Genomic DNA, 18,073 nt, shown 5'->3' with positions numbered 1-18,073 from the left:
ACACCCACATGGTAAACGGATGTCCAAGGCCAGGAACATCACCTGCAACCGTCCTGGAGTTCTGGCTGGGCTGCGTTAGTTTTTCTCTTGAGGGAGGTATTGGCACACTGCTGGGACTCCCTCGAGGGGGGAAAATCTGTAACAGGCCAGCAAGAACTCAAGGACAGTTGGAGGTGATGTCCGGCCGTGGACATCTGTTTCCCTCCCCAGGAGGGAAATTCTGTAACACAGCCCATCCAGCGCTCTTGGATGGGAGGGGGTGATGTACCTGGCATTGGCCGGCTGTCTCCCATGTGGTTTGACCATCCCCAAGCTCAGCAGCGGTTCCAGGGAGCCATGGCAGGGTGCCCAACCTTTCCCAAAGGGAGAAGCAGCAACGCAGGCCAGCCAGAGCGCCAGGATAATCGGGGGTAATGTCCCTGGCTTTGGTGGGCTGTCCCCCATATGGGACGATCATCCCCAAGTGCAGCAGCTGTCCCAGGGAGCCACTGCAAAATCCCCATCCCTTCCCCGAGGGAATTTCTATTCTGTAACGCAACCGATCCGCAGCTCCAGGATTTGTCGGGGGTGATGTCCCTCGCTTGGGTGGCTGTCTCCCATGTGGGTCAACCGTCCCAAAGTCCAGTGGCAGTTCGGCAGGGTCCCCATTCTTCCCTGGAGGGAAAGGCTGTAACATAGCCCAGCCAGAGCTTCAGGCTGCGCTTGGGGGTCGTCAACCCACATGGGAGATGGATGCCCAAGGCCAGGTGCATCACCCCCGACCATCCTGGAGCCCTGGGTAGGCTGCGTTCAGCACTGATAGTGTCTTGGATCCGAGGAGCTTGGGTCGAAAAGCCAAGTTGTCACCTTTCTCCTAAAGGTCCAATAGGAGGGTTCCATTCTCAAGAGCATGGGGAGAATGTTCAACAGCTTGGCCGTTGTGACAACCGGGAAGCTTGACCCACCTGCAGTTTGGCGATTGAAGCGGGGCACTTTGAGCAAGTGGTCTAGTGAGGATCTTGGTGTGCGAGTGGGGGGTTTATTGTCTCACATGCTGAGGAAGGTAGGCCGGTGCAGTTTCGGAGAGGCACTTGTGAATAATGGCGAGGATCTTAAAGTTGATTCGCTCTTGGATCGGAAGCCAGTGGGTGTCTTTTCTGGCCTCTGAGACATGGGTGTGTATGATAAGGCCAAGGGCAGCTTGCCGGGCATTGTTTTGGATGATTTGTAGCTTTTTCAGGTTGTGTTCCGAGATGCCAGCCAAGAGGGCGTTGCAGTAGTCTAATTTGTCCCTGGTGATGCCTCTGGCAATTTGGTACAGAGAGGAAAGGCTTACTAGCGTTGATCAATTTGGCTGTGGGCACGGCAGCGGAGGAGATGGCGTTAACTTGATGTGAGAGGTCGACTGAAGCGTCAAGATAGATGCCCATCGTTTTTGCAGTGGGTCAGATATGGATTCGGTTGCCATCAATTTTGAAGGATTTGTAGTACGGCTCCAAGTTGCAGAGAGTGGTGGGCGAGCCAACAATGAGAATTTGTTTTTTTTCATCGTTTAAGCATAACGTGTGTTGCCGTCCAGTTTTAGGCGATGTTGTATTCTGAGTTGATGGTAGCGGTGTCTAGGTGGTAAGGGTCTGAGAGGGGGAGGATAATTTGGATGATATCAGCGTAGTTTGTGTAGGAGATGCCGAAGACATCCAGGTGATCGAAACGGGGATTAGTATAAATGTTAGTCGGGGAAAGGCACAAACCTTGGGGGACGTTACAGGTAACGGGCAGGGGTGAGGCAGCATGATAGTCTATGAAGACTCGAGACGATCTGTCTACTAGGAACGATTGTATCCAGTCAGTGGCTGCAGGAGAGAGGTTTGCCGTGGTGGTGAGGTTATCGCAGAGGACCTGATGGTCGTGAGATCAAACGCAGCTGAGAGATCCAGCATGAGGAGCATTGCTGGTCTACCTGTGTGTTTGATGTCATCTAGTTGATCGTTCAGATAAAGCAGGGCAGTTACATTGCCATACCTTGTGCCGAAGCCCGATTGATGGACGCCTGGAAGAAGTTGGCTTCAAGGTATTGTTGTACCTGGATGTAGGCTGCACGGTAGAGTATCTTTAGGATTAAGGGCACTGTTGTGATGGGACTGTAGTTGGTAGGGATGGAGGGGTCGAAGGAGTTTATTTTTAGTCACGGGAGGATCCATGCTTCTTTCGGGTATGCTTGAACAGTTTTTGTGGAGAAGGAGGCATTGATTATGGCTGTGATGAACCGTGTGAGTGACTCTGCAGTGTTTGATGGGGGCGGGGCAGGCATTGCATTTGCAGCGGTATGGCTTGGGGCTTTTGATTATGTTGGCTACTTCCAGTTAAGAGACTGGGTGAAAGTCAAATGGCGTGGAGGATGGGCTGTGTGGTCTTGCATGGTGAAAGGAGGAGGAGGGTGCTGGTTTGGCTCGGTTGGCTTGTTTGTCGCAGATTTTTTTTTGTTGAGTGATTTCCTCTAAGGGCTTGTTGCACCCTGTTACACCAGTCGTCTTCTGTGAGGGTGGTGGGAGGGTTGACTGCGACTAGAATTCGCACAAGATTGTGAAGATTTCCAGAGAATTAGATGTGGCGCTTTCAATTCTATTGTTGGCGAGAGAACTGAATTGGTTTTTGTTAGCTGAGGAAGGATATTTCCTCCAAGTACCTTCCGCAGCACGTTTCACAGTGCACGAAGCGAGGACCTCGGGGATGAACCAGGAATTTTTCTTTAGCGCAGGTTTAGCTTTGTGCGGTTTGAGCGGGCAAGTATGTCCACTGCTTGAGCAATTGTGGTGTTGTAGAGATCTACTAGGGCCACAGGGTCGGTTGTTCTGTTAGTTGGGTTCTTGAGGTCTGAGAGGAGTGGTGGGAGTTGGTCCTTGGTTAGGTTGTTGGTGCAGTGGGCTGGGCCTTTAGGTTTCATTGGGTGGCAGGAGGAGGGCCGTTTGCCAATCGTGATGTAAAAGGGGATGGTGTGGTGATCTGACCATGGGTAGGTTCAGATGGTTGGGCAGGAGATGTTGCAGTTGAGATCAGCAATCCAATCAAGGATGTGGGTAGGGTCAGTGATTCGCTGACGGAAGCCAATGTGATTGAGACATGGCTATGCTTTTGGGGTGTGTTTCGGAGGGGGTCATTAACTCCAAGGTTGAGGTCACAAAAGATGAGGAATTTGGAGCTCAGCTTCAATGAGGGATTGATGACTTGTAAGAGATATTACACAAAGGAGGTGATAGGGTCAGGGGGTCGGTAGATGAGGTAGAGATTGATGGTGTATGTTGATGTGATGGAGAGCGATTCACAGTTAGGGATAGGGCTCAAGTTGATGGTTCTGATGGCAAGGGTGTTAAAAATGAGTGCGACTCTTCCAACTCTGAGGATTCTGTCATTCCATAGGATGGCGTAGCCGAGCATCATGGCAATGGATAATGCAGTGGGATGGAGCCATGTTTCGGATATGGCAAGCATCAAGGTTGTTGGTCAGAAGGTCAAAGATCTCGGGGGCATGAGCTGGGACTGACCTAATGTTGATTAAGGCATATTTGAGAGGAGTGGCATCCGTAGGGGCAGCAAGTTTGTTTTTTGTTTGTTGTAGGGCTGGGCGATGTGGGAGGAGGGTTGGCCATGTGTGCATATGGAGGAGCTTTTTTCTGGTATGGATGGGGTGTGGGGCTGTGGATGGGGGAGTCCGTAGGGGTGTGGAGGGTCGCCTGTTGTGAGTTTGGAGATGATGGTTCCTGGTGGTACAAGATGGAGGAAGGTTGGTATGGGCAGAGGTAGAGGTTTGGAGACTATCGTTCATGGTGGTGAATGATGGAGGAAGGCTGGTGAGGGCAGAGGTGGTTGCCATGGTGTTTGAATATGGGTTATCTGGGAGCGGGCTTAGCATATAATGCTTAATCCACCTGATGAGGGCCAATCCTGAGGCGGAGGTCCACCGGACTTTGTATTGGGTCACCCCCCACTTAATGGGCCAATTGTCTCACAGGGTGGCACCCTGTCACACTGATCTCCTTGGGGGCATTCTGGGGACAGAAGCAGCGAGATGGGGGGGGGGGGGGGGGGCTCCTCCCTGCGTTCTCAATGCTGTGCTGGGACAGCTCCTGGTGCAAGCACCACAGGGACCCGCTCTGTCAGCTTTTTTTTTTTCCTTTATTTTTCTTTGCCCCTCAAATCTGTAATATACAGTTGCACACCCTCCTGTGCTGCCTATTTTGGGGGGGGGGGGGCGTGGGGAGCACAGGGAGTAGGCTCTTATGATGCGTGCAATGGCCTTGCTTCAGCGTCTTTTCTCTCTGGTCATGCGCACATAGATTCCACCCAGGCAGATCTGGGAATGACTCCACTAGGCTGGGTCCCAGACCCTCTGGAGCTCAATGTGGCGGATGTGCAGCTTGCGAAGGTCCATATTGAGGCCAGCTCCAAGGGAGCTGCACAAGCCGCCAAACTGGTTGGTCCGAGTATGCTGTGTCCTCTCAGTCAGCACTTTCACTGTTCTGTTTCATATTAAGGATGCCGTGGCCCACCAGGGGTAAGGGCCTAGTTTTGCTGGACCCGCTCTCCCCAGCGTGTATTTGTGGCACCTGTCAAATTTGCATGCACGGCACTGGAAACTGCACACTGCGGCCATGCAGTATAGTTTGCATCTCTAATGGTGGGGGCTGACCGCCCTGAGGCTTGTTCCACTCTCGTCATTGCGCTCCCACTAGAGCGCCGTGCCCTTCATCTTGGATGGGCCGGATACATGACCCATAAATATGATTCGCCTTTCGGCAACGCTGCACCTGTATAGAAGTGATAAAATGAGGTTTTGGGTTATGGTTAATGCTTGGTGCATTCCATTAAACTGTTTTATAAATACAAAATAATTTGTACATTTTAAAATGATCTGTACAAAAGGGTATATTTGGGTGTAGTAAATATAAATTATGTTTTATGTATATCTGTTGGTTAATGGGAAGAACATTTTGTGTTCTCTCCTCTGCTTCTGAGCTTCGTGAGTTGTGTGATAGTCCGGGCACATAAGGCACCATGCGTTCTTTAGAGCTGGTAGATTAGAGGTGAGTACAATATAAGGAACTTGTAGCATATTAAGGGTGCACTGGTAAAGACCTATGCAATTCATTGAAAAAACTGTTAAAGGGACGTTATGGTTAGAAGTAAAACCGAAAAGACCCAGAAATTCACCAGTTATGGTAAGCTAAGCAACCATAACTCGCGCCACCAGTGTGCACTGCTTAGACTAACACCCAGGACATCAAAGATGACATTAGAAATATTGATGACATCCCTAATGACATCACATATGAAATAATGTTTATAAAGTATTGCTATAAGGGTTTGTGTTTGTAATGTTGCTAACAAGATGTTGGGGGTGATTGAAAGACCTATACTGAACTACTTAATGTATTAAAGAATGTACTCATCTAAACAAAACATTACATTGGAGTGTTAATACCGGACCGTAATCCTACATACTCATAAGAAATGGCGGCAACATGCACCATAGAGGTACAATATTTTTAATCTGGTAATTTTGAATAGTAAAATAATGAATGCTACTTTATCAGAGTTTTGAGTAATGTTAAACATGGGATAAATGGCTAACTGTTCCAGACTTTCTACACACACGTGTGTTAGTACAAACAATACATATGAAGATCCACAATGCATACAAATCAGAGGCACATACAGGGAAACTAAAGTAAGGAAGAAGGAAACATCACCAAAAAATGTCAATAACATTAAAGTTCATCTTTATGTATAAAAATGAATTGTGTTTTTGAGGCCTGCTTATTGCCCCGTCTATATGCACCATCAGCTGAGACCAAACGATAAGCAAAGTACTTTAAGAACATACGAAATAAGCAAAGTACTTTAAGAACATATGACAAGGTTAATGTCTAGATAAATAGCACCTTTTGAATTGTCATATTCTGACTAAATGAGCAAAACCACCATGCTTAGATGTGATATCAGTGAGGTCATCAATGATTTTTGTGATATCTTTGATGTACTCGGTGTTAGTATTAGCAGTGCACAGTGGTGGCGCGAGTTATGGTTGCTTAGCTTACCAAAACTGGTGATTTTCTGGGGGTTTTTGGTTTACTTGTAACCATAACTTCCCTTGACAATGTTTTTTCTCCGATATGTATTTCCCGTCCCAGTTTCCCCGGTTTCGATTTGGGAAGAGTGGAAGTGTGGCATAGGCCAAAGAGTTCCATGAATAAATTCAACAGTACTCAGTTGGAATCTTCAAACTATTCCAATTTTTAAATATAATTACATTGAACGGACTTACAATCCTAAAGTTAAACAAGAAAATTAGATGCACATACCCATTGAGTGTTACTATCCTGAATGAAATATTGATTTCTAATGCATGTTATACAATTGGTTTCATAATAAAACACTCATTGGAAATTCCTGAAGAATAAGAATGGTTTCTTTATGGTGCAACACATTTTATCTGACAGATTAAGCTCCACTGTGTCTGTGTATCTTTTTCTAAGGAGCTGCTGTACGTAACGCATTTCGGATTGCTGGACCCTTCATCAGTAATGCTAATTTGCGTTCCTTATTAGTGTTTGAATAATGGGAGAAAACCCCGACAATATTCTTCTTACTAGCACCGTAGCTACTGTTGTGACCCATCATATTTTTTTTTATAGTCGCATAGAGTACAGATGAGTTATCGGATCTCATTATGGTATTACAATGAATGTTCACTTCATTTCTCAGTGCTGGTCAACTAAAACAATAAATTGGATACCGTGAGTATATGATTATCTAATATACAACGGACTGTAAGCCAGAGGGTGCCCACGCTTAAGGGCACGACAAACATCACCTCTTTTGCACCACAGAGCGCCCTCCATCAGGCTTCTAAATTATGAGCCTGTGACAGCTTTAAGTCAGGCGGCAACTCTACGGCTTCAAGATAAACATACCCGCTGCCACGCAGGTCTCCCCCTCATTTCCCAGAAAACAAGTGGTTTGCAAGAGGTTACCCAGTTTCGGAGTTCATCTTCCCCTGCATGTTCCTATGATTAGTGAGTTGGAGTGTTTTATTTTTCTCGCATTTTGTGATGTCTTGGTGCTTTCCCAGTTTTGATGGGAAGGCGGATGTCTTGTTCAGTGTGAAGGAAGATGTACCCTGTGAATGGAGTGGTGATTTGCGTGAAATGGATGGGTGATGTATGTTGGAATGCTAAGAGTGGCCAGTGGTGGGTCAGAGGGAGACTGACTCGGAATTTCCATATTGAACTGATTTTTATTTAAAGAAAATTGAACAATGGCCGCCTTTCTCTAAGCTTTGGGTTACAAACCTAACCAAGGTGCTAGTCAGTCAGTCCAAAAGAAAATTGTCTAATGTCCAAAAGCTAATCTGACCTGAACCTACCACTAACAAAACTAAGGCACAGGAGAATGACTCCCTTCATCTCTGTGCTGCTTTTTCAGCAGATTCCATTAATGTATTTTTTTTAGATAGTTCTGGGTTATCCCTTTTACTCAGTCATCAAGTTCAATTAGTGGGCTTCCTCTTTTCCTTATCTCTTTGACTTCTGGAGGTCTCATTGATTTGTTTTTTCTTAACTGTAGCTCTTACTTTTTCCTTAGACTTGAAAGTCTATCTTGTTTCAGTGGCAACTCTTTATCTTGATTACCGCAGTCCAGATTTTTGAATTCTTTATTTATAGTCAGAAATATACAAATATACGCACGTGAAAAGCAGTAATAAAAAAAGAACACCCAGATATTTCTTGAACAATAATTATCAGAACACAAAATATTGTAAAAAAAAATAATTTTCAACCCACCTCCAACCCCTCTTCTTAACATCAAAACATACCTCACTCTTCTTGTCAACTTGTGCCTCACTGGGGCGAATGAGTAACCCAGTGGTGAGTCTCACTCTTCTCATGAACAGGTGGCCCACTTTGTTGTTCTGTGCTGTTCCTCGGTTCTCCTCATTACCTTCTTGATTCAGGAATCGTGTCACAGGGCCTGGAGCTCCTACATGGCTTGCTGCTTTTCCTGTTAGGATGGATTTTTCATCCATGCTTCGCTCTTATTTCGGCATGCTCTACTGTGCCTCTATGCAAGTGGTTTCGGCATTAGTAAGACACTTCCACGTGTCTCCGGTCAAGCCACCACCCGGACTAGGTCCCTCCAGAGACCTTGTTCCAATCCTTTGCTTTCCTCGCAACTCTGGCACTTTTACATGCGAGCTTCCCTCGAACATTGGAAGCCGCACTTCCCCGGTTCGTTCAGCTTTGTTCCAGCAGCTGATTTGGAACTCCAGGGCTGCTGTTTCACACGTCTCCTCTTCTTGGTTTTATGATGCTGTGCTTGGATTAACCCGGTGTAGCATTAGTCATACGTTTGTGCTTTACTTGCACTCTGTATCACTCCATTGGTTTTGTTCCTCTTTGCCCCATAAATAATTCTCCATGTTTCCTCAGTAGTTCGACATGGCAATAGCAAATATCAACTGATCCTGTGTTTTCTTCCAGTAGGCTTTGTAAATACTGGTTTACTGGTGGATGTGGCAGGGATTTCCTCACTGGAACGAGGGTCCTTGTTCCCAAGTGGGGGTTAGGGGGGTTTCTCTCTGGGTGAGTCCCACTTGCCACTACCCGGAGGGAGGGTACAGAATAGCAGGGTTTACCTCCCTAGCTCCACAAGGAAAGGCTCCCCTGTGGGGAGAAATGACTGAATCCTGCGATTTGTCACAGGCCTGAGTGAATGTTCGGCTTGTCAGTTGCTGCCTGGGGTTGGGTGTAGTGTCTAATAACTTTATTTAACATCTAAGAGTAATAATGGAATATGTACTGGAGGCCTGGCCTCCAGGTCGCTGTATTTTGCTATGCTCTAATATAGTCCAGTTCCTTACATTTAACATTGCATGTGGTGTTTTTGCATTTTCACCCCTTCTTTAAATGGCTTTAAGCAAGCAATTCCTTTGAGATACGGATTTAACACTGTGTGCTGCAATGCGAAATTCGCAAGTGATGCCATTCCTGTGAATATTCGAATTATTGGTAAACGTCAAATAAAACACTTAACATCCGGTAAAATCTGTTTTAAAAACTTTATTCATCTTTGCAATGAATGAGCTCATGGAGATGATGCACGTAGGGCACTGCTGCCACCTTCTGGTCATTTAGTGGAACTACACGACAAAAGTCGTTTTATTGATTGCTTTACAAATCACTTTTTGATGGTGTTTTTACTCGTTGTCTCTTACAGTTAATAATGTGGGCTTGTCGTACAGCTATCCCGAATATTTTCTGGACATCCCGGACCTGGACAATGTGAGTATGAGAAATAAAACTGCTTTTAAGACGGCCGGTCGTCGAAGTTATTTAAAAAAAAAATTAATTTAGCTTTGGTCAAGCTTTTAAGTAGATTCACCTGGACTTTTTAATAGTGGGCTGCAAGGGCGATTCTTACCTCAGATATGGGGAACAGGGTTCTGAGGAACCAGTCTTTCATCAAATGGCCCAATTTTCTATAGCCACTACTGTGCCAGACTGCTCTTGACTCGCCAATCCTCATGTGTGCATAAGGGAAGGGTTCACTCGCGTGTTTTAATTCCACCAGTCATAATTACATCCACATTGTACCATATATTGTATGTTTTTTTTTTTTCCACGGTGCATCACTTGCATTTCCAAAAATGTGTATCTGCCAATCCGTACCCATCTGCCATCTTTTGGGGATAAATACATTCTGCTGCGCAATCATCCTACGGTCAAGTGCCCTGCTGGCAATACATGGTATAACACACACCCATGTATGTGAAATCAGATGCTGCTTGCGCTTTGCAATGCCCATTGTCATGCATAACACATTTAGAAAATCCAATTTCTGCACACACAACACGGAAGAGAATCAATGCATACCCAATTTTATTCTTTTTTGGTTGTCGCTTTTCGTAAAAAAAGAAAAAAAAAAGTTTTGAGTATTGTATGCCAAATGAATCAAGAGTCTATGCATTACTATATCTTTATGGTGTGTATTAAAATGTATATTGTGGAATACATCGGTGGGAGGCACTCAAACAGTGTATGGTCGTCACCGTTTAAAACAAATAGAGCATCTCCCAATGAAAATTTCATTTTAGAGTCAATCAACATGGCTCAAAGAAAGTATGTTTCCACTTAATGATAGTATTTTTCATCTGCCCTCATTTGCTCTAAAAGCAATGCAGATTTTCTCACTGTTATGCCAAGTCTCAGTCCAGGATCCCAAAGTAACTATTGTACTTTATTTGGCCATGAAGCTTTTAAAATAGTGTATTGGTAATCAAACGGTTTCATAACTAATTTATTTTTAAAAAATCACACAGAAAGCAATACACTTTTGGTACAAAAACACTTACAAAATGTACCATTGATAACAGAGCGGAGAGGACATGTGTCCTTTACAATGGGGTGAGATAATAAAACTTGAAGACCAGATGTTACAGGGGATGGTGGAAACATACACCAGGGACGAGGACAGAAAAGAATGAGATGGGAACGGGATACAGGGGTGCCAGAAAGGGGCTGTAGGGTTGTCTGTGAAGGGGTAGTGAGAAAGAAAAGTGAGGTGATGCAGTGAGGTTGGATTTAAATTGTAGAGTTGAGGTAGTACAGAGGGAGAGGAAGATCATTCCAAAGTAGGGGAGCGAGGAGAGTGAGCGGGAGAAAACTAGAGGGAGCACTCAGGGGCTGGAGAGGTGGCAAGGAGGTGAGCCGAGGAGGAGAGTAGGGAGTGAAGAGCCGATAGGTCATGTTGGGCGATTCCATGGATAGTTTTGAAGATGAGGAGTTTTTCATAGCCAGCTAATCTGGTGACTGGCAGAGGAGGTAGTGGTAAAGAGAGAAAGGTTGAAAGGTGTTTGGACTGCAAAGTTGAGGACTTTGTCCAGAGGTGAAAAAGCATTGTTGGGAAGTCAGAGGAGACTGGCACAGTAGTCTGTTCTAGAAAGTACTAAGGAAATTAGAAGTTTAGCAGTACTGAAAAAAGATGGTGATGGATTTTTCTGATATAGAGGAGTTGGAGTATGACTGCAGTGGCAGATTTGTAGATGAAGAGTGAGGAGAGGTGTAATGGGTTGAAGAAGACCAGCGGAAGCAGAGTAAGGAAGGTAGTCAGAAGAGAAGACTGAGACGAAGAGAGCCCGTTGAATGCTGGCAAGTAGAGAACTTCAGTCTTAGTAGAGTTGATCAAGAGCGAGTGAGATGTCATCCAATATTTGACAACAGAGAAACAGTTACAGATTGTTGATAACCGCTCGTCTGATAACTAGTAAAAGAAGAAGCTCTGAGTGTTGTCAGGAAAGAGTTGATAGGAGAAGCCGTAAGAGGAAATCAGTGTGCCAGGAGCTGAAGTAGAGAGTGAAGACAATTGTAAACAAGGACAGAAACTTGGGGAGTGGGGGGGGAAGTAGGGGTTTAACTTCAACTGTAAGAGGGGGAGGTGAGTGGGGAGTAAGGTGTGGAGCAAACCGATCAATGGTCTTATCTCTGATGCCAAGGAGAGAGAATGCAGAGAGGTCTGAATGGTTGACCCGTATGAAGGCAGCAGAGAGGTTGAGATGAATAAGAATCGATGAAAGGTTTGCAAGTTGCTGACATGGAGGAGAGCCGTCTCAGTAGAAGGCAGAGGTCGGAAGCCTGATTGAACAGGAACTCAGTGAGTCAATTGAATAGTACTCGCTCTAGGATTTTGGAATACTGTGGTAGAAGAGACAGGGTGAAAGTTGGCAGGACAGTTAGGATCTAGACCAGGTTTCTTAAGGAGAGGGAGGACGGTAGCTGGTTCATATGGTGAGGGAATAGTGGCATTGCCGAGAGGAGTTGAAGAGGGAAGCAAGATGTGGTGCAACGCTGAGCTTATGTGCTTCACAATGGGTTTATAGCGATAATGTCGAATTACAAAATGTCGAAAGTCAAAATGTCGAAAAAAAATGTCTATTTTTTTTCCGAATGTCTTTTTTTTCATTTTCTGTTCGAAATGGGGGGATTCCCCCAACCCCCTTTTTATTTATTAAACCCTTTTTTAAACGCATGAAAGCAAAAAAAACATGTAAAATAAAAAATGACATTTTGAAAAAACAATTTCGCCCATTTCTTTTTTTTGTCATTCGACTTTTTGCAGTAGACATTATAACTGCACACCTTCACAATGTGTGGCACAGTGGGTTAGTGGCGCACGGGCACAGGAAAGGTTAGCCTTGAGGAGTAGGGCAAGAATCTGGATTGGTGGGGGCAAAGGAAGACCCAGTAGTGCGAGAGGAGGGGGTAGAGAAAAGTGAGCAGGAGGAGGGGGAATAGAAGGTAAGTAGCGAGGGTATTGTGAATGATATACATTTTAGAAGCAAAGTAGAGAGCAAGATCATTTGCAGAAAGAGTAGAGGAGATGGGTTTAGGCGGTGAGAGAATTGAGTTGTAAGATTTTTGGAGGCACCGAGGTTGGAAGGATTGAAACGAAATGAGGGGTCACGTTTGGCAGAATCAAGAGTAGAGAAGTAGTTTTGAGGAGCATTGATACTCCACACTTTCGACTCCACACTTAAATTCTCTCCTCACATCCGTCTCTGAGAAGTATCACTACCAGATGCACCACCTCGTAGCTATTCTTCCTTTCCTCTCCTTCCGCCAGAAACTCAGTCTCCAGAGCTCTGGTTCTCTCTAGGCTGGACTACTGCAACACTCTTTCTAAATCTGTCTGCCTCTACTCTCCGCCCTCTGCAATTCATCCAAAACAGGACTGCGAGATTTGTCCTTTGCCTCAAACCCAGGGATCATATCTCTCCAGGACTGAAATATCTGCACTGGCTCCCAGCGGCGGCTAGGATTAAGTTCAAAACGCTCTGCATTGTCCACAAGGCCTTCTGGTGCCTGGGGCCTCAATACCTTCAACTCTCTCTTGCTAAATATCTTCCTTCTCGAGCTCTTTGCTCATCCACATCCAATTCCCTCAGAGTCAGTCGCTTTTCCAAGCAATGAGTTGGTGGTAGATCTTTCTTCTGCTGGGGCCCCCCTCTGGAACAGACTCCCTGCTTCTCTGAAACTCGGAGCACCATCGCCGTTTCCGGAAGCACCTCAAGACCTTCCTCTTTGCTTCTGCTTTCTCTTTTCCTCTCACCTGCTGATCTCCTGGCTGAACCTGAAACTGCACTGATCTTGGGCCCGGTTCCCTCTCCGCCAGTTGCACACCTGCACTGCCCCACTGGCAACCCTTGCACTCGGGGACTGTTCTGTATCCTTACAGCCCCCTAGCACCACTGACACCTGATACCTGCACTTAACCTTGCACTTGCCACCAGCTGGCTGCACTTTTTTTATTGTCTTTTATTTTACTGTTTTATCCTAATTACTGCACTGCCCCCTCCCTTTCCCCCTGCTCTTTTCCCCTCCCTTGCACTTGCGCAATCTCAATGTCACCTAGCCTAGTAAGATCGTTCTGTCTTCCCTCCGTTCCCCCTCCCTTGCCTCATCGTGCCTTGAAACACTTGTGTATAGGCATGTTATAAATGCCATATCATATCCTAGTTGGTGATCAGAGGAGTGCCTTGACCTTTATTTACTATGAAGCATTTTCCACATTGGTTTTTTTCAGGGTGCTGATGGAAGGTGTAATCCATGGCTGTGGAGGGGAGGCATTAGGAGTGAGTGTAGTAAGAGGATACTGAGGAGAAGGCAGTATACAAATCAGTGTTAAAGTAGCTTCTTCAGTGGATGGAAAGATGATTTCAGCATAGGAAAGAGTGATGTAGGTCAGAGTGGTAGTCGGAGTATGGAGGAGGGAAACATGCACTTAGTAACAGCCCTAGTAGATGGAGGCAGTGAGGTAGAAGCAGGAGTGTAGATGGAGGCAAAGATGATGGTGATTGGAGAGAGGATGAGCGGTAGAGATTAGAGACTTAGATTTGAGATGAGACTAAGGTGAAAGGAGTTTCCATTTGAATGCGTGAGCAGGGAGTGGACAGAAGAGGGTCGTTAAGTAGAAACTAGTTAGTCTGTGGATAGAGCAGCAGAGAGCTGGGGGAGGTCGAAGTCACCAATGAGATGGTGATTGGGAGCGAAAGAGTCCATTAGATGGTCGAAGAATTGACCTACCGGGCCAGATGGCCAGGAGGGAGGGAGGGAGAGAGATGGTGAGGAATATTTATTCCATAGGGGCAGCGATTGTGGAGTTATTGTATGAGGGAGAATTAGCAGGAAAATAGGGAAGTAGGAGAGATAGGAAGTTTGGAGGATGAAAACTGTTTCAAATGGATCGTGTCCTCCCACGCATTCCTCATCTTTGACACTTCTTGTCCAGCTTCAGCTGATTCTGAATTAATTTTTCGCCAGAGGTTGGCGTTGAGTCGATGTCACTCAAAGGCTTCCGTCGAGGATGTCTTTGAAGGCATATATAGCATGCGCAGGGCCCGTTGGCCTCAATTCTGTTGTTCCGCAACAGCTTCGAGCAAAATTGGGCACGCCTCATCTTGTGTTGTCGTTGTTACAAACACCTCTCGATAATGTCTTCAGCATCGGCACTGATGACTCAGAAGTCCGGTTTCAAGAAGTGTCGGATTGTGCGTCAAAAATGTCACCGACTGACCCGCACTGTTTGTTTGAGGCACCTTGGAGCAGACCACGACACCTCCGACTGTTCGAAATGCCAGTCCATGACTGGAAAAGCCTTGATGGAATGGAAGGGGAAGCTGAAGGTAGGAAAATACCCTAAAACGTCTCCTACTTGATCCACGAAACCTTCGACCGAGTCGAGAGGCGACTCTCCTCAGAGGAAGAAGGCCAAGTGATCCAGGTCGAGGATTGGCTCACACCACTCTTCGTCTTTGAAGAGAACGCACCGTAGGTTGCCTTTGTCGTTGGACGTTTCCCCCAATAGGTTTGCTTGCCCTACTAAGAAGTCCACTCCGGCTGAGTTGGAAGCCTTTAGGACTGAAATGCTAAAGATTTTTGAGAGACAAAAAGCCATGCTCCTACCTAGCCTCTAGCCTTCGAAAGAAGCCGGAAAGGAAAGGTCTTGTCTGAAAAATCCTGCTCACCCTTGAGCCTAGAATAAAGGCCTTATCCATGAGCATTCGAGGCCTTGATCTGGTGTTACATCGAAGGATCATATGTGACACAAGGAAAAGTCTGGGTAGTAGACGCCATAGACGCCGACAGTGCTTTCGCCCGCCAAACCCTTGACATCGACACTGAAGCCTTTGACGCCAGCCGCACCATATTTATTTGCCAGTTGTTAAGTCGGCACAGATAAAGCATTGACGATTTCGATGACGTTGAAGCCAATTATTGCAAAACCAGACAAAGTATATGCTCCACTAGCTAAAAAGGATTTCTTTAAATTTTACTCCGAATTTTGAAGAGGAGATGTCTGAGGATGATGAAGCCTCATTTGGCTTACAGTACGGTACTCCCAAAGTACCAGAGTTTTATTTCCGAAGAGTCCAGAATGAAGGACTTGTAGGACAACTTGCAGACAGCAAGTGGGGGTAGACACCTTGCCCGAACTTGAATTTAGAAAGCCAGAGGCTGGGGAGCATGCATATACGTCCTACAGACAGCTCATGTCGAAGGTAGTGGAATAGATGGGTTGGTGTAGGCCTCCATTGCCTTTTGAGCGGGACGACCTCACCGACATTCTGGACCAGGGTCCACAACCGGATCCTATTTTGCCTTTCCCTATGGCATTGCAGAAAAGGGTGGCTAGGAATTGGGAGAATCCAGAGTCCAATCCGGCAGTTGATAAGAACTTAACTAAGAAATACAGTCCTTCCAGTAGTGACCCGGACTACCTGTCTAAACACCCCACTCTGGAGAGTCTGGTGCAGGCAGCTACTGCTACTTCCAAACAAGCGGTGTACTCTACCATCCCTCCTGATGGGTACGACAAGCGCGTAGATGGATGAGGAAGGTGTTTTCTGCAGGGAACATGGCACTAAAATCTGCCAACTCCACTTGTGCCCTCGCAAAGTTTTTGTGCACTCTATGGGATTGTATTTCCATGGCGGCAGAGCACATTCCCTAAGGTGAAGAAAGGGACGGCTTCTTAGCTATTAGAGACGGTGAAGAGGCCATGTACGAGTCTCTTCAATCTGGTGTGGATTCTGCGGATAGCATCAGCAGAACCATGGCTACCAGCACCGTTATGCACAGATTTGCCTGGTTAAGGAAGTCGGGTTTTGCACCTGATGTGCAGTCTAGACTTCTCAACATGCCTTTTGACGGGTCTCACCTTTTTGGCAACAAGGCTGATGAGAGCCTTGAAGTTGCAGACCTCCAAGGCGGCAGCCCAATCTTTAGGCGCCGCTATTAGGTAACCTCCGCCTTTTCGTCCTAGTGGCCAACCCTGGAGAGGTAGATGTTTTCGCTACTACTCCTCGGTTGGAAGGGGGCGAGAGGATGCTTATTTTCATGTGCCAATCCATCTCAAACACAGATAATACCTGAGGTTCGCAGTTGGCGGTTCTCATTATCGATTTCGAGTTCTGCCATTTGGGCTAACCTCCGCCCCAAGGGTTTTCACCAAACTGATGGCGATAGTGACAGCGATCCTCAGGAGAGGGGCGGGGAGTCATGTCTACCCCTAACTGGACGATTGGCTGATCAGGTTGCGTTCTCCCGAACAAGTCCTGGATCATCTCAATGTCACCTGCCACTCTCTTCACAGACTGGGCTTCTCCCTCAATTACAAGAAGTCACATATGACTCCTTCCCAAAAGCTCCAGTACATCAGAGCTGTGCTAGATATATCCTTGGGAAAGAGTTTGTCACCCGAGGTGAGGGCTCAAGACATTCTTCAGATGGTGACCAAACTTCAGAATACTCACATTCTACCGGCCTTCGATTTTCTGAGGTTACTCAGCCTCATGCATCCTGCATTTCTCTGGTGAGCCTGAGAATGAGATCCCTTCAATAGGCTCTAAGAACACAATGGTTCCAGTTCTCAGGAAAAATGTCGGACCGACTTCAGATTCCAACCAGGGTCACACAGGATCTTCTGTGGTGGGCCTGCGAGGACAATATTCTGAAGGCAGAACCCTTTTTGCCGCCATGGCTGGAGATTACAGTAGTGATGGAAGCCTCACTCATGTGGTGGGGAGCCCATGCCAACGATCTGACAGTCATCAGTCTTTGGTCTCCATTGGAGTCCAAACTACATATCAATCTTTTGGAGCTTAAGGAAATCAGACTAGTGCGGATATTGATGGACACCGCAGTGGCCATGTGCTAAATCAATGAGGTGGTGCAGGGTCACTACCACTGTGCAGAGAGGCAATGCAGCTCTAGTACTGGGCAATTCAAAAAGGAACCTCCCTATCTGCATTTCACCTAGCCGGAGAGAACGCGGCGGCGGACGCTCTGAGCAGGCAGAGCACAGTCTCCCACGAGTGGGAACTAGCTCAGGAAGTCCTTCAAGAGATATTCACCCTTTGGGGAACCCCTTAGGTAGATCTGTTCGTGACCAAGGTCAACCAGAATTGTGAAAGATATTGCTCCAGGGAATTTCCCCCAAGAGGAGCTCCAGGATACTTTTTCATGTAGACTGGAAGTTTCCACTCCTGTACTCGTTTCCTCCAGTCCCCGTCATTCCTCATGTAATCAGGAGGTTGAGAAGGTTCGGGAAATGCATGATCCTAATTACCCCGGATTGGGCTAGGAGGACATGGTACCCGAACCTTCTGGACATGTCCAACTGTCCTCCGATGCGCCATCCACAAAGACAGGACCCTCTCTTGCAAGAGGAGGGTCTGGTTCTCCATCCAGAGGTCAAGATACTCAACCTTCACGTTTGGTTTCTGAAAGGCTGAGCTAGAAGGATTGGGACCTCCCGGATGAGGTGGTGGAGGTGTTGCTTTCGGCCAGAAGACCAGCAACAAAGTCTTTGTACAGTTGCCATTGGAATACATTCTGCAACTGGTGCAGGAAAAGAATGTAGATCCTTTCCATGTAAACCAGATGTGTTATCTTTTCTTCTATCATTAGCTAATCTGGGTCTCCAGATTGGTACCATTAAAGGCTACATGGAGGCGCTGTCCATTTTGAAGCGCTCGTCAGAG

At 46.4% G+C, this 18,073-nt stretch overlaps 1 protein-coding gene across 1 annotated transcript in view; it reads left to right on the top strand.

The window, feature by feature from the left end:
* HSD17B12 (hydroxysteroid 17-beta dehydrogenase 12) overlaps positions 1–18,073 on the top strand; it is a 1,764,331-nt gene that overhangs the window by 643,248 nt on the left and 1,103,010 nt on the right. The window contains exon 5 of the mRNA XM_069623326.1: positions 9,253–9,317. Within this exon, the coding sequence (XP_069479427.1) occupies positions 9,253–9,317 (65 nt within the window). The remainder of the gene's footprint in view (positions 1–9,252; positions 9,318–18,073) is intronic.

Source organism: Ambystoma mexicanum, chromosome 11 (genome assembly GCF_040938575.1).
Source record: "Ambystoma mexicanum isolate Mex_15411 chromosome 11, UKY_AmexF1_1, whole genome shotgun sequence".
NCBI lineage: Eukaryota > Metazoa > Chordata > Amphibia > Caudata > Ambystomatidae > Ambystoma > Ambystoma mexicanum.
This window is presented reverse-complemented; position numbering and strand designations above follow the sequence as displayed.